The sequence below is a fragment of the Rhinopithecus bieti genome, unplaced genomic scaffold, assembly GCF_001698545.2.
Source record: "Rhinopithecus bieti isolate Rb0 unplaced genomic scaffold, ASM169854v2 scaffold_13262, whole genome shotgun sequence".
Classification (NCBI taxonomy): Eukaryota; Metazoa; Chordata; class Mammalia; order Primates; family Cercopithecidae; genus Rhinopithecus; species Rhinopithecus bieti.
The window spans coordinates 1,060,257-1,075,447 of NW_016808004.1; the positions used below are offsets into that span (position 1 = coordinate 1,060,257).

General features: G+C 41.1%; 1 protein-coding gene across 13 annotated transcripts in view; it reads right to left on the reverse strand.

Moving 5' to 3' along the window:
- Positions 1-12,033, reverse strand: part of CHCHD3 (coiled-coil-helix-coiled-coil-helix domain containing 3) — a 302,539-nt gene extending 290,506 nt beyond the window's left edge. For 9 of the 13 annotated variants that reach the window (XR_001887843.1, XM_017885073.1, XM_017885069.1 and 6 more), the window contains exons 1-2: positions 11,673-12,033; positions 259-346 (exon numbers count right to left, since the gene is read on the reverse strand). Coding sequence is in view for 10 of the 13 variants with exons in the window: in XM_017885073.1 (XP_017740562.1) it covers positions 259-346; positions 11,673-11,753 (169 nt within the window). In the remaining 3 variants the exon portion in view is untranslated. The remainder of the gene's footprint in view (positions 1-258; positions 347-11,672) is intronic. The other 4 variants (XR_001887842.1, XR_001887841.1, XM_017885066.1 and 1 more) reach the window with 2 other exon arrangements.
- Positions 12,034-15,191: the final 3,158 nt, after the last annotated feature.

Below are 15,191 nucleotides of genomic sequence, written 5' to 3' on the forward strand. Positions count from 1 at the left end.
GCCAGGATGGTCTCGATCTCCTGACCTCGTGATCCGCCCGTCTCGGCCTCCCAAAGTGCTGGGATTACAGGCTTGAGCCACCGCGCCCGGCCAGTACAAAACATTTTAAAAGAAACCCCGATACTGAGTTCTAATATTCCTTATAAAAAGCTAAACATCCAAATAATGAAAGACAGAATGCTAGAGAACATGACTATTGAGTCAACTTTTCCACTTATAATTTTCTCCTAAAACCCTAAAATTAAAATTCAGCAATACCTGAGGCACCATAAGCACCAGAATACCGTGGAGACTTCGAACCAGATGGAGAGGATTCCTTCATTCGATCAATCACATTTTCCGAAAGCTGGAAAAGCAACATCAAAATAAAATCAATTATAAAACAGCAAGAATGAAAACCAATGCAATAACATCCAAGTAATTTAGTCATCCATATCCATACATATGACGAATGGCCTAAAGAAATTAGGCTAAATCTAACAGCCATAAAACCAGAAGGAAGAATAATTTTAAGATTTCAAGATGCACCCCACAGCACTGCTCCTTTATTTTCTCTAATGCACTGCTAATTGTTCATTATAAATAACTACACTGTTCATTTTATACTGTGCACGAAATTGTAATCTCTGAGGAAATGTATGCTATCTAAACTTCAACTTTCCTCCCCTAAACCTACACACTTATTTATGCATTAATGGGCCTTAGCTCCTTCTCTCCCTCTAGTCCCGAAGGAAAGTGTTCCTTCCCCCCTCCCCTCCCTCCCTCCTGTTCAAAGCTAACCACATACAATCGCTCTTTCAACAGATTTCATGATGCATCGACTATGTGCCAGAAACTAGGCTAGATTCTGAGTATTCAAAATTATCAAGTGCTTAAAGCATAATAGAATAAACAACCATCAGGCATTTAAATATAACACGAAGAGTGCAACCTGAGTGAGTCAGCATGTAATGGAAGTATACAGAAACCATAATGGGCAGCACATGTAGCCAGGCTTTGAAGACACGGCTGGAGCAGAGGATTAGGGAAGATTTACAAGGTAAGGATGCGTAAAAGTTAGGAAGAGATGCAATGGGATCAAAGTGCTCCTGGGCAAGAAAAATCACATTAAAGTACAGATGAGAACCAGAATTTGCCACTGTTAGACATACAAGTGGAGATATCAAGTAGGCAGCTGGCAATAGAGCAGAGGCTCTGAGGAACTCCCAGTCCTGCGGATTTGAGAGTCATCATTCCCACAGTTACTATCGCGTCATCCTTTATTTTCTTTATAGCACTTACCACTATCTGATATTTGCCTTTCACTAGAAAGAAAGCTCCGTGAAAGCAAGGATTTGGCTGTCCTATCGCTATATTCCCAGTGCCTCACTAAGCCTAGTTAATTGAATGAATGAATGAATGAAACAATATGAATAAATGGCTGAAGCAAGAAAGTGGAAGGGGGCATAGTGAAAGAGAAGGTGGGGAGGGAAGGTAGAGATTCCAGATTTTGAGGATTCTTAGTGAACTCTTCAATTGAAACAGTTTGAACTTGATCCTGAGGGTACCTGAGCACTACTGAAGGATTTGAAGCAGGGGAATGGCACAATCAGATTAACACTTTAGGAAAATAACTCTGGCTACAGTGTAGAGAACAGATTGGAGGGGGACAAGAACAGAAGTAGGATCCCTGAAGGAGGCTAAAGAACCAATTAAGAAGCTATTAAGCATATGTCCACACAAAGACTTGCACAGGAATGTTCATAGCAGCATTATTCATAAGAGCAAGAGTGGAAATAAACACATGTCTATCTACGGTGAATGGATAAACAAAATCTTACATATCCATACAACAGAACACAACTCAGCAGTAAAGAGCAGTGAAGTTCTGACATATGCTACAGTGCAGATAGACCTAAAAATCATTAAGCTAAGTGAAAGAAGCAAACACAAGGGCCCACATTGAATGATTCTATTTATATGAAATATATGAAGCACCCAGAAAAAGCATCCCTATAGAGTAGATAAGTAGTTGCCTAGAGCTGGGGTGGGAATAGGGATTAACTGTAAATGGGCACAAGAGATCTTATTGGGATGATAAAAATATTCTAAAATTGGCTTGTAGTGATGTTTGTACAACTCAGTAAATTTATCAAGTGTTGAATTGCTACTTGGGAGGCTGAGGAGGGAGGATCGCTTGAGCCCAGGAGGTCAAGGCTTCAATGAGCTGTGATCATGCCACTGTGCTCCAGCTTGGGCAACAGAGCAAGATCCTATCTAGCAAAAAAAAAAAAAAAAAAAAAGCGTTGGAATGTAAACTTAAAATAGGTGAATTTCACGGCATGTAAATTACTCTACAGTAATTTACTTTAATAAGCTTTAAAAAAAAAAGCTATTATGGTAATCCAGGGGAGAACACACTTAAAAGGTATTTAGGATTTAAAATACTAACATTCACTGAGTGCTTATTATGTGCCAGGCGCTACACTAAGCTAGGCACTTCACTTACTTACTCCTTCACAGGCCTATGAGATAGGTATTTTTATATCTCTATTTTATAGGCGAAAAAACTGAAGCATAGCCGGATTAAATAACCGGCCCCGGATCAGATACTTTATCAGTAGCAGAGGAAGGATTCAAACCCAAAAAGTCTAAGTCTCAAGATCCCACTCAAACATCCCTCAGCATCACTACCCAATCTCTGAGTGGATGTGGGAGTAAAGCGGAAGTCATCAAGGAAGAGCCCAGGATTTCCATTTCAAGTAACTGAGTGATCCTCCTCCTGTATCAAGGGTCTTCTTCCCATTTCCACTTCCTGAACTCACCACGATCTGGTTTTTACCCTCAGTGCAACAGTGAACATCCTCTGGTAGAAGTCACCAATGACCAAATAACTTTTGATATTTATGTAAATCAGTATTTCATATTTACAAAACGTCTTATTTATATGGCTTACCTTTAACATCTAACACCTCTGGCCATTCCCCTCTTCTGGAAAGTCTTCCCTTGGCTTTTCTGACATCCTGCTGTCCTGGTTCTCCTAGGACTCTGGCCACATCTTATCTCTTTTGCAGTTTCCCCTCTCCTGCCTACACTTCAATACTGAAGGGCCCAACATTCTGTCTTTTGCCCTTATTCTCTTCTTATTCTATGTGCTCTTGTACTGGTACTCTCATCCAATCTCTTGATTTCTAACTGCTGTTGATAAACTAATAAATTCCATTAATAAATGTATTCGCTCAAGCTTGAGACCTACATCCCAGAAGCCCGGTCTCCGCACTGAATTGTCTAATGAAAACTTCCTTCCGGCAAACCAGAAGCACCTCACACCCAGTGTCCAAAACTGAACTCACGTTTGCCACAAATCTCTTCTTTCTCCTGCCTTCCTTACCTCATTAATGACACCACAAACACCCAGCTTCCTAAATTCAAACATAGGGCTTGTTCTCAACTCTTCTTTCTCTCTCCTTCTTAGCCATGACTTCATCAATCCCTAAATATTCAATAAATTCCTCTCTTCTCTCATCCCATTTCTCCTGCCCTAATTCCTGCTACCATCCGCCTAAAATGCAAATGTGATAATGGTAACTCCCTACTTCAAATTCTTCAATAGCTACTGTCTGTTTATAGAAACATTCAAATTCTTTGTACAGCATTCAAGACTTCATCATTTGGTGATGGCCTAACTCTCCAGCCTCAAATTCTACAGCTTTTTTTCCTTAGTATTTCATATCCTGTTCTACACCCATCTCCTTGCCTTTACACACGCCTACATTGCCTTCTCTCCTGGCCTCTTGGGAGGGAGTCACCTTTCAAGACCCAGTCTAAACATTCAAGCCTTCACTGACCAAACCAGTTGTCCACTCCCTTCCAACCCTGCCTACCTAAAGCTACCATTCCTTGTACCCACTGTTCCTTTCTCAAACTTCCAATACAGTCTCAATGAAAGAACAGGTATTAGCCTTTCCACATTCACCTTTCTGCCTTTCCACTAGATTGCAAGCTCCTATATACTAAGTCATTCATTCAACAGATGTCTCCCAGGCCAGGTACTAATCAAGGCCCTGTGATACATCAACAAACTAAATAGTCTATACCTGAACTGTTACTTCTATCTCGGGGCCCAAACCAGAATGGAAGTGAGATGGAAAAAAGAAAGGCTACAGATCAAATGCTGTGTGTGCTCTTTGAAGGAAAAAACTACAACTCCCTTTTCGGAAGACACAAAGACTTTCTATTTGAAAATGCCAGGGCCAGCTGCATCTTTCCAACAACTGACAGCCACTGGGAATGTTGCTGAAACTCATCTGCGAAGCTGAGATACATCCGAGGAAAATCCCTCTAAGACTGACTCAATTTATACTTGAAGAAAAAAGAGACCTTGAGTAACATTCAGTTACTGGCAGCATCAAGACCAGAAGCAGTAATTCCCAATCTCTAGTCCAATGCTCTACTATTAAATAACACACTCCTTCAATCCCATGCATGTAATAAAAATATATCACTTCCTCTTAAAGAGAAAAAAATGAGCTTTCATTTTTAGAATCTTAAAGCTATTTTAACTGATATATAATATACATAAATCTCAAAATCAAGTGTTAGCAATAAGCTTTCATCGGAAAAGTTACTATTTTCATCTGAAAAAGTGAAAATATTTATCCCGAGAGATTTTGTGGAGGGATTTTAGTCTTTTGCACCATAAACTATAATTGACTACACAAATATTTGCTAAAGCTATTACCCATATAGCTCCAGCCACAGGGACCTTTTAATTTCATTTTGGTTCATTCTTATCAACTGGGTCTGAGCTTGTACTGACTCCTCCTCTGTAAGGTGCATGAGGACTAGGCCTACAGCTATTGCAGGCAGCAGCTGCCTAAGTCCTGGTATGGGTGGAGAAGGTGCTCATTTTTCTCTATCTATGTTCTCTGGGTAGTGGAAGTAGAATGTCTCTTTCAATCTAATCACTAATTTCTTGTTAACTTTTTTTTCTTTTTGAGGCTTCTCTGATGTCCCAAGTTGCTACTTAATGTCAAATTCTCACATCAATTCAAAACATTTCCCAGTGGGGTATTTGGTTATTGTTCAGTCAACTTATAAGCATGTGCCAAAGGAGTATACACTAAATCTACTGTAGGCTTCATAAACATACTGTAGGGTTGCCTTATTGAGAGTCCACCTTTCTCTTGTTCTTACAATCATTCAACAACTGTATCCTTAGGCCCTTCCAAAGCAGCACCCATGGCCATCTACAGTTGCACCTCTGCCAGCTCCAAGCACTATTACCCTATTCCCAGTCTGCTCACAGCAGTGTAGTTATGAGGCAATAGTCTTGCTGTGTTATCATCTGTATCCAAAGTCAATGCTCTCTGAGCTGACCTTCCCATTGCAGTAGTAAGTTCAGACCTGCGGACTCACCTGATCTCCTCTGTGAACAGGGGTACTCACTCGTGAAGCAGCTGACAAGCTTTAGAGATGCTGACCAGGGTTATACACACAATCTGTAGCTGTAGAACAACTCATCTTTGTGATGAAAAATGACCCAAAATGGGGGTCCGTGGTACAACATAAGCTTCTGCAATGGCAGCCTCTGTGTAAGAAGTAACTTGCGGTTGGGTGTGGTGGCTCACGCCTGTAATCCCAGCACTTTGGGTGGCCAAGGCGGGCAGATCATGAGGTCAGGAGATCGAGGCCATCCTGGCTAACATGGTGAAACTCCGTCTCTACTAAAAATACAAAAAATTAGCCAGGCATGGTGGCACGCGCCTGTAGTCCCAGCTACTCAGGAAGCTGAGGCAGGAAAATCCCTTGAACCCAGGAGACAGAGGTTGCAGTGAGCCAAGATCGCAGAGGTTGCACTGCACTCCAGCCTGGGCAACAGAGCAAGATTCTGTCTCAAAAAGAAAAAAAAAAGTATCTTCCTCAGGAAACACATCTTTCCTGAACAGGGCACTTGTTTTAGAAAAAGCCTTTTCCTATATAATAACCTATACCTATTATACTTGCTTTCCAGACATCTCTGGAATCTGCATCAAGGCAAATACCAAGGGCAATTTACAGAAATTATTTGTAGCAAAGAATAGTGAAACAACATAACCCCCACACACATTGATACTGGGAATTACACCCTGAGGTCCACAGACTGAGTAGTCCATGGATCAATTACTCAACTGCACACAAAATTGTTGGCTTATTGCATGGTTCTGGCCAGAATCCACAGCTCACAGATCCACAGTGCTCTACGAACTAAAAGAACCACCATTCTAATATAAGAGGCAACCAAGAGAAGCACATCTGCCGATATTCAGCCCACTGAACTTGACTGTCCACCCTATTCTCTATTGCTCCTAAAGACAAATTTAGGCAAACAGAGCTTGCCAAGTTTAAATTTTTAGTACTCACCACACCAATGTGCTCCACAGAGGGGGAAAGGGCAAGTGTCATCTCCTACAGTCTTCCCACTCATCTCTTCCTACCCAACTTGTTTGGTCTTATCCAAAATTCGTGCCAGAAACACCACCCACCAATCCAGAAGACAGAATTTTCTCAGAAACAGGAGATTGGGTGAGATGGACAAACAGAAAGTATTTCTACTCCCAGGGAATAGAGTAAAAAAAGAGGAACTCTCCAGTGGCCCTTCTAAGAGATATAGTTACGAGCCACATGAGACAAACAAATCAGCTTCCTGCCTCCAGAAGTTTCTCTTATCTTCTTCCAGATATGTCCTAGCAAATTGATTCAAGAACTCAGACCCATTTTTCTCTGTTGATCCTCCTTCCACTTAGCATAAGTCATTTTCTGTGAGGATTAGTTTGCTTTACAATTACCTTTTTAAGACATAGGCTCCAAAAACTGCTACTATTATTTGGGAGAAATTACTCCCAAATAGTTACTTGAGGGAAAGGAGGAGAGGGAACCCATACACATGTTCATAGATATATATAAAATATGTAATTCTTAGCTTAGGTTTGTGTTTCTTTACATTTGTCATTAGTAGAAACCATTATCTCTACCTTTATAAAATCCTAGACAACTTAAGATGGTACTCAGCCCAAAAACTTCATAGAATCTAAAGCTGAAAGAAACTAATCATCTACTACTTAACTAAATTATTTGTACAATATTCCTCAACACTCCCAATGGCTGACCCAAATTGTAGTCTCTGATAACATACTCTCTTCAGAATCCTCAATAATACCCCATATTAAGTAATCTCTTCATTTACAGTCTCTCAACTGCCAACACTTCCCAAAGCATGAGTTATGTTCCATATTAAGTATCCATACTGCCATAACTGGCTCCTGTTAATTTCAGCTTGCAACTGTAAGGCCCAGCTGCTGACATTCGTTTATGTCTGGAAAGCATGATAAATATATCTTTGAAAATGATACTCACTGAAGTTGACATTTGCTCTAGAAGAGTTCACTCACAGCTTTGATGTTTCAGATAAACTTGCGAAAGACTGAGCTGTAAGCACACTTTCCAAGCAGGCACGGCAGGTGCCCACAAAAATCCTATCAACCACATGTAATTTGAGTAATGAAAATGCTTGGTCTTTCCATCTCTAGGAATTTAGTTTAGCCTTGCGAAGAGGGCAAGGCAAAAGACTGACCTTTCATCCAATCCATATGAGTAGTTTCAGATTCAAGTTGGAATCAGGCGTAAAATACAAATTATTTTACAGAAGAGGGAAGAAAAGCTATCAGTTGCTAAGGATAAAGGGAAGAAACAAGACCCTACAAATACCATGAAAAATAACACCTGGTGGGTGAGAAAAAACTTTAAACTTAAAATTTGAAGTAGGTCCTTTCATAGACAATTAAGGACCTCAACAATATACAGAAACACAATCTATTAATAAATTCAGCCAGGTGTAGAGGCTCACACCTGTAATCCCAGCACTTTGGGAGGCCACGGTGGGCAGATCACTTGAGGTCAGGAGTTTGAGACCAGCCTGGCCAACATGGTGAAACCCCCCTCTACTAAACATACAAAAAAGTTAGCAGGGCATGGTGGCACATGCCTGTAATCCCGGACACTCAGGAGGCTGAAGTAGGGGAATCACTTGAACCCAGGAGGCGGAGGTTACAGTGAGCTGAGATCGTGCCACTGCCCTCCAGCCTGGGCGACAGAGCAAGACTCATCTCAAATAAATAAATATTCAACATAGTTACCAAAAGCCTTATGTTGTTCACTAAATGTTATTCTTTAAACATTAAGATAAATGATGACTGAGCCTGGTGGAGCGGCACATGCTTGTAGTCCCAGAGAGTGGGGCAGGAGGATAGCTTGAGCCCAGGAGTTGAGACCAGCTTGGGCAACATAGGGAGACTCCAACTCAAAAAGCTCATAATTGCCAACATATTTCTATTAAGGGAATGAACCCAAGTCATTATATGAAAAAAAAAAAAATGAAGATGAAATTATAGACGCTCCTTGGTTTACAATGGATTTTGCTAAAGGTAATGCCAGAAGCTGAGTTTACTGAACGCTTGTCACTTCCACACCACTGTCAAAAAATCCTAAGTCGAACCATCCTAATAGGAGACCATCTGTACTATTTTTAACAGTGTAACAGAACACAGAATTATTTTTCCAGTAGTGACTGACTCTGTTGAATTAATAAGTTTGGTAAACTTTCATTTCTTACAACCAATGACATAAATGCTAGACAACTGGGCAAAGTTGGAAAGTTTTCTTCAGCCAAGTTGAACTAACCCAACTGTAGTTCAAAACTGAAGTTTGGTGTCTCATTGGCACCATGTTCTAACAAACTAAGCTAAAAACAATCACTTATGTACATACTGAGAATGCAGTTTCTTATCCTTCCCCATGTCTCAGAAGGAAACAATGTGACTGTTTAAAGCCAAGAAAAATATAAAGAAATAAAAACCATCTACAACAGACCTAGACAAAAAAACACCCTCAATTAGGATATAATGCAAGACTCCCATTTCCCAGTCCATACCCTTTTAGGTACACCTGTTGGGGCACAACATGCTCTTATTTTTATTAAAATTTGAAGTTCACATAAGTTCACATGTCCATTCTTTTGAACAGCTCTAATAACAGCTACTACTCACGAGTGCAAACACTGTCAAAGTACTAGACACTGTGCTAGATACACATTATGTCAAATTCTCAAAGTAGGCTGCCTTATCCAGAAATACTAAATACGGAAACATGATGAAAAGTGACTTGTCCAGAGCTACTCGGCTAGGGAGAGGCAGAGACAGAATCCAACCCAGGTCTGCTTGGTTTCAAGGCACATGTTCTTTCCACTACACGGCACAGCATTTTCAAAGACTCTTATAACTTTGCATGTGAAAGGAACCCTATCATAATAATGGCTGCCTTTTTAATGAAAACCTACAATGTGCCAGGTGCTTTACATACCTTACCTCATCTTCTTACAACAACCAGTCAAGGGAAGGAATGGTATTACCCTTTATGTATAAGGAAATAATACGAGAAGAAGTCAGTTGTCAAAGGCCACAGGCTAATAAATACCTAACCTGCGATTTAAATGGATGTCTGCTTAACTCAAGCCAAGAAAAATACTAAGATCAACTGAAAACATTTACAAAAGACCAAGACAAAAACCACACAGGCAATCACGTTAAGTAATAAATATCTAACCTGAGATTTAAACTGTCTGTTTAATTACAAGTTGACACTCTTTCTATCATGAGCTCAAAGAAATCAGAATGACCTCTGTGTACCCAATACTTCAATGGATGTCACTTCTACAGGAAACTGCAACAGGCTAAGTATGGCTACAAGAAACTTACAGTGCCACCAGACTCACAGGATTTCAGGACTGGAAAACATCAGAGATCTGAGAGATGTACTCAGTCCCATTATTTTGCAGATGAGAAAACTGAAGCTCAGGGAGACTGCAAAACACTCATGTAAAAGGAGATTTGAAGCAATGGAGACCAGCGCAAGGGCATTCCAGGTGAAGGGTATATTCTGAAGAAAAGCACAGAGGTCAAAATGAGCATGCCTGAACTGTAGCAATACAGATAAAATGTACTATATGAGAAAGAAAAACAAATGAAGAATGCTGTCAAGTTTATGACCAAAGGACATTTCTTTTAAAAAACAAAATCTTAAAAGGTTTTTTAGACAATTTTTCCATTTTAATAGAATACATATCCCTGCTGTCAGTTATTCCATCCAACCTTATCTAATATTTTATATGAATCTCTGTGCTGTGGCCACATTCTTTCAATTTTGTTTGCTCTTAGCACTGTGTCTGTACTAAAGCATGAGAATATGGATTTATACATTTTTTTCTAACCAATGTCTTCTCACCCAAAACTTATTTTGCTTTGTCTTTTAATTATTTTTCACCCTGAGTGGCATACCGAAGGCCTATTGGCAAGTCTTAAAATCTCTGCATAAAACTTAAAAGTTTACAGTAATTTTTTACTCCAAAGAGTACTAACTGAACCACAGTAACTCAAAGAATGCAGCCTCAGATATTTTATTACAAAATGTAGTACTACCATTAATTAGTATGATATAAAGAAAGGCTGGTCACAGACCAAAAACAGTTCAACAGTCTGAGTTTCTATAAAGAAAAGTTTAATAAATTATTCTCAAGGTAACAGTTTCGGAAGAAAAAGTTTTAAAACATTTTAAATATTTAAGAAGTTTTATTTCCTGGTAACAACTGTTAAAAATAATTTACAAATGTAATTTATTTACGCTGGTTGATAACAGAAAAAAATATAAATTATTATAAAACTTTCTGAAGTCAAAATTGCTTTATTTACTAGGTTCAGGCATCATACGTCCAAAAATGTGGACTGAATTTTTTTCCAAATTCAGGCGCAGCGGAGAGTGTGTTAATGAAGTTAGTGCTGGTATACTGACACCCTAGAGAAAAACCAGGTTTTCAGTTTATGTATCAGATGCATGCAAAGGGCATTAAAAAAAAGTACTCCGCAACGTTGGTCAGAAATGACTACATTACTTCCACTGGTCTGAAAAACTGCAAACCTATCTCAGCCCCTATCAGACTGGCAGACACTAGTCCTGAAGCAACTGGGCCTAGTCCAAAACTTCGGGGCAGCAGGTCACAGAGGAGGCGCCTGGGAAAGAGGAGATATCAAGTGAAAGGGAAGCAGGGAGAAGCCAGAAGCCACCCCAAGCAGGCCAGAAAAGACTGTGGAGGTGGGAGGGAGGATTACAGGGTGTGGGGAGCGGGCGGGAGGAGGGGGTGTTATCAGACGGAGAGCACTAAATGACACAAAACAAAGGCAATCCTTAAAATGCCAATTCACCCTGGGAGACAGGGTGTGAACTGTGGGAAAGCAGGGTTTGGGTCCTGAACCCGGGAGAACCATTTCACAGACAGGTACACTGAGCCACTGAGTTTCAAATACGGCCCTGCAACAAGTGAGCAGTACAGTTACGAGTAGACCGTGAGCCCTTGCAGGGTATAATTCAACCTGGCATTCCCCGCCCGCCCCAGCAGTGCCTAGCACTTGGCACACAACCAGGAACTATCTCTGAATGAATGTCCCACGTCTGGAAACTCTGGGCTTCTTCCCAGACATCTGGGCTTCTGGCCGTACAACACTAGGGGCCGGGACGGGAGAAACCAGGCTGAGCGGGTCCAGGGAAGATGGGACTTTGGGGTCCGAGCCCGAGCACTGGCCCTCCGCCCGTCCACGGGCACTCACCCGGATGCCCTTCACCACGGTGATGTTCTCATTCTCGTCCGCCTCGAAGGTGACCCGGCGGGTGCTGGTGGTCCCACCCATGGCTCCGGTTCCTGACCCAGCGGAGACCTAGCGCGGAACCACTAGCACTTCGGGGCCCGCGCGCCCACACGCGCGTGAAACGGCCTGGATTCTTTTCCCGCACAGCGGGAGCAAGGCCACGACCCCAGAAGCAAGGAGAAGGCGCCGGTCCTGAGCTCCCGCCTCCTCCGGTCACGCGCCACAACAAAGACGCCTCAGGTTGGCCGGAGATGCGAACTCCCCGCCTCTGTTCGGCGAGGGCGCCCGGATTGGTTCACCCGACCCGGATGCTATGGCAACAGGTGGTGTTTGATAAGCTTTCCCCGGAGTCCCTAGGTGTAGTGGGAACTGTGGTCCCGATCTGGCGCGATGGATGCTGGGACATTCTCTCCCCGCGCCTGAGCGCGCTAAGGGAGCACGGCATTCTGGGAGTTGTGGTTTTGACTCCCCAGACGCCTAACTGGGCAACTTTTGGAAGACGTAATTCTAGAAATTTAGGCCACTGAGTTCAGAGACATAATCTGTCTTTCAAAGGGACTCACAGTTTAATGAGAGAGATGCATGATCCTAATGAAGCCATTCCTAGTGTTCTATACACAAATTCCTGGCTCAAAACTTAGCGTTTCATTACAGTCATGGGGTCGCTTAATGAAGACTACTTCTGAGAAATGCCTCGTCAGGTGACTTTGTGATGTCTGTGGTTGTGCAAACATCATAGAGTGTACTTACACAAACGCAGATGGTGTAGCCTCCTACACCCCTGGGCTACTCGGTGTAACCTATTGCTCCTAGGCTACAAAGATGTACAGCATGTTACTGTAGTAAATACTGTAGGCAATTGTAACAGTGGTATTTGTGTATCCAAATATATCTAAACATAGGAAAGGTACAGTAAAAAAACAGTGTAAAAGTGCTCGCTTTGGCAACACATCTAGGACAATTTGAACAATACAGAGATTAGCATGGCCCCTGAGCAAGGATGACACATGAATTTCTAAAGCAGTTTGTTAAAAAAAAAAAAAATCAAAGATAAAAAATGGTACTCTTCTATAGGGCACTTACCATGAATGGAGCTTACAGGACTGGAAGTTGTCCTGGGTGAGTCAGTGCGTGAGTGGTGAGTTGAATGTGAAGGCCTGGGACATGGCTATACAGTACTGTACCTTTTATCAACACTGTACACTTAGGCAACGCTAAATTTATTTTCAAATATTTTCATTCTTCAAGAATAACCTTAGCTTACTGGAACTTTTTAAATTTATAACCTTCTCATTTTGTGACTTTTGACTCTTTAGTAACAGCTTAAAACACAAAGACACTATATAGCTGTACAAAATATTTCTTTATATACTTATTCTATAAGCTTTTTTCTATTTTGAAATTATTTTTTACTTTTAAACATTTTTGTTAAAAGTTAAGACCAAAACACACGCATTAGCCGAGACCTACACAGGGTCAGGATCATCAATATCACTGTCTTCTACCTTCACATCTTGTCCCACTGAAAGGTCTTCAGAGGCAATAACACGTATGGAGCTACTGTAATACCTCCCGAAGGACCTGCCTGAGGCTGTTTTACAGTTAATTTTTTTTTAATAAGTAGAAAGAATGCACTTTAATCTAACGGTAAAAAGCATAGTGTAGTAAATACTAGGCGACAGGAATTTTCCAGCTCCATTATAATCTTGTGATTCTGCCGTCAGAAATGAGGTTTTTCTTTCACTGAAACACTGTTATGCAGTACATGAATGGTGACATTTTAGTCGTAGCCATAAAATAAAAAAAGTGAACGTATGTTTGGTCCATGTCCCTTATCTCATGAACTATGTATCTGTACTTTTTTTTCTTTTTGTAAAGTAAAATTGTAAGTGCTGTGGTTTTCAAACCAATGAGAAAATACATTTCTTCAGAGAATAAATTATTTGCACCAAATATGCAGAGGATTTACTTTCCACTTTTGTGTCTCCTATTACTAGTTCGGTTACATAAGTTAGGCCCTTATAGAGTTAGGCAGAGAAAAGTAAGTGATTGACAAAGACGGCATAAATTAGTGGAGGAATTAAAACTACATCAGAAAAGTTGAGATGATCTATTGTGGAAAGTTTCTATTTATAGTTCAACATTTCACCTCTATAAGACCAGTATGTAGTTATGAGGTTATCCATTTACATATTTATTTTTTGCTAAACACACTGTTACACATAAGTTTAGCCATATGACCTTAGTTTTACAGAGGCAGATGATTCTCAGTAGAAATCAGGTTAATGATGGTACTGTTCTTCTATTAACCCCTCTCAACATTAAAAGCAGTGGGCCACAACACACCATGGCATTCTCTTATGCCAAAGACATCTACAGTGCAGTCACATTTTTTAGCTTCAATTATGTGCTGATCTATTACTGTATGAATCCAATTATGTGCTGATCCATTACTGTAGTAATCTTTTTTTTTTTTTTTTTTTTTCTGAGATAGAGTCTCATTCTGTCGCCAGACTGGAGTTCAGTGGCACAATCTCGGCTCACTGCAACCTCTGCCTCCCAGGTTCAAGCGATTCTCCTGCCTCAGCCTCTGGAGTAGCTGGGACTATAGGCATGTGTCACCACGCCCAGCTAATTTTTTTTGTATTTTTAGAAGAGACAGGGTTTCACCATGTTGGCCAGGACGGTCTCAATCTCCTGACCTTGTGATCTGCCCACCTCAGCCTCCCAAAGTGCTGGGATTACAGGCATGAGCCACCGCGCCCAACCTTACTGTATGAATCTTTAGAGCAGAAACTATGTCTTTTTAATCTCTATATCCCTGGTCAGTAGCAGAGTGTTGATTACATCTCATCATTATATTATTTTCAAATTTTACTATGTTACTTTGCAGTTATGAGACTACGTGCTACTTCGTACTCGTTCTCAAGTTTCTTTTTGTTTGTTTGTTTGTTTGTTGTTGTTTGGATTTTTTTGAGAGAGGGTCTTGCTCTGTTGCCTAGGCTAGAGTGCAGTGACCCAAGCACCACTTACTGCAGCCTCACCCTCCCAGGTTCAAGCAATCCCTCCCAGTTCAGCCTCCCCAGTAGCTGTGACTACAGGTGTGTGCCATCACACCTGGCTGCGGTCTCACTATGTTGCCCAGGCTGGTCTCAAACTCCTGAACTCAAGCAACCTTCCTGCCTCAACCTCCCAAAGTGCTGGGATTACAGGCATGTGCCACCATGTCCAGCCTAACTCTTTCTTCTACTGGGAATTAGAGCTCCCAGGAATTATGACTTTCATTTTTTGGGGACCCTCCCCTCCACAAACACACTCTCACTTATTACCCCAATATATAGGGCATATCGGAGGTTCCATAAAAAATATATGCTCAACAAGCACTTGCCAAAATAACCAAGTACAAAGAAAGTGTTTCTTGGAGAGAATAGAGAGATGAAGGAGCCACTAGTTGTCTTAAATATATTTATCTCCTTAGAA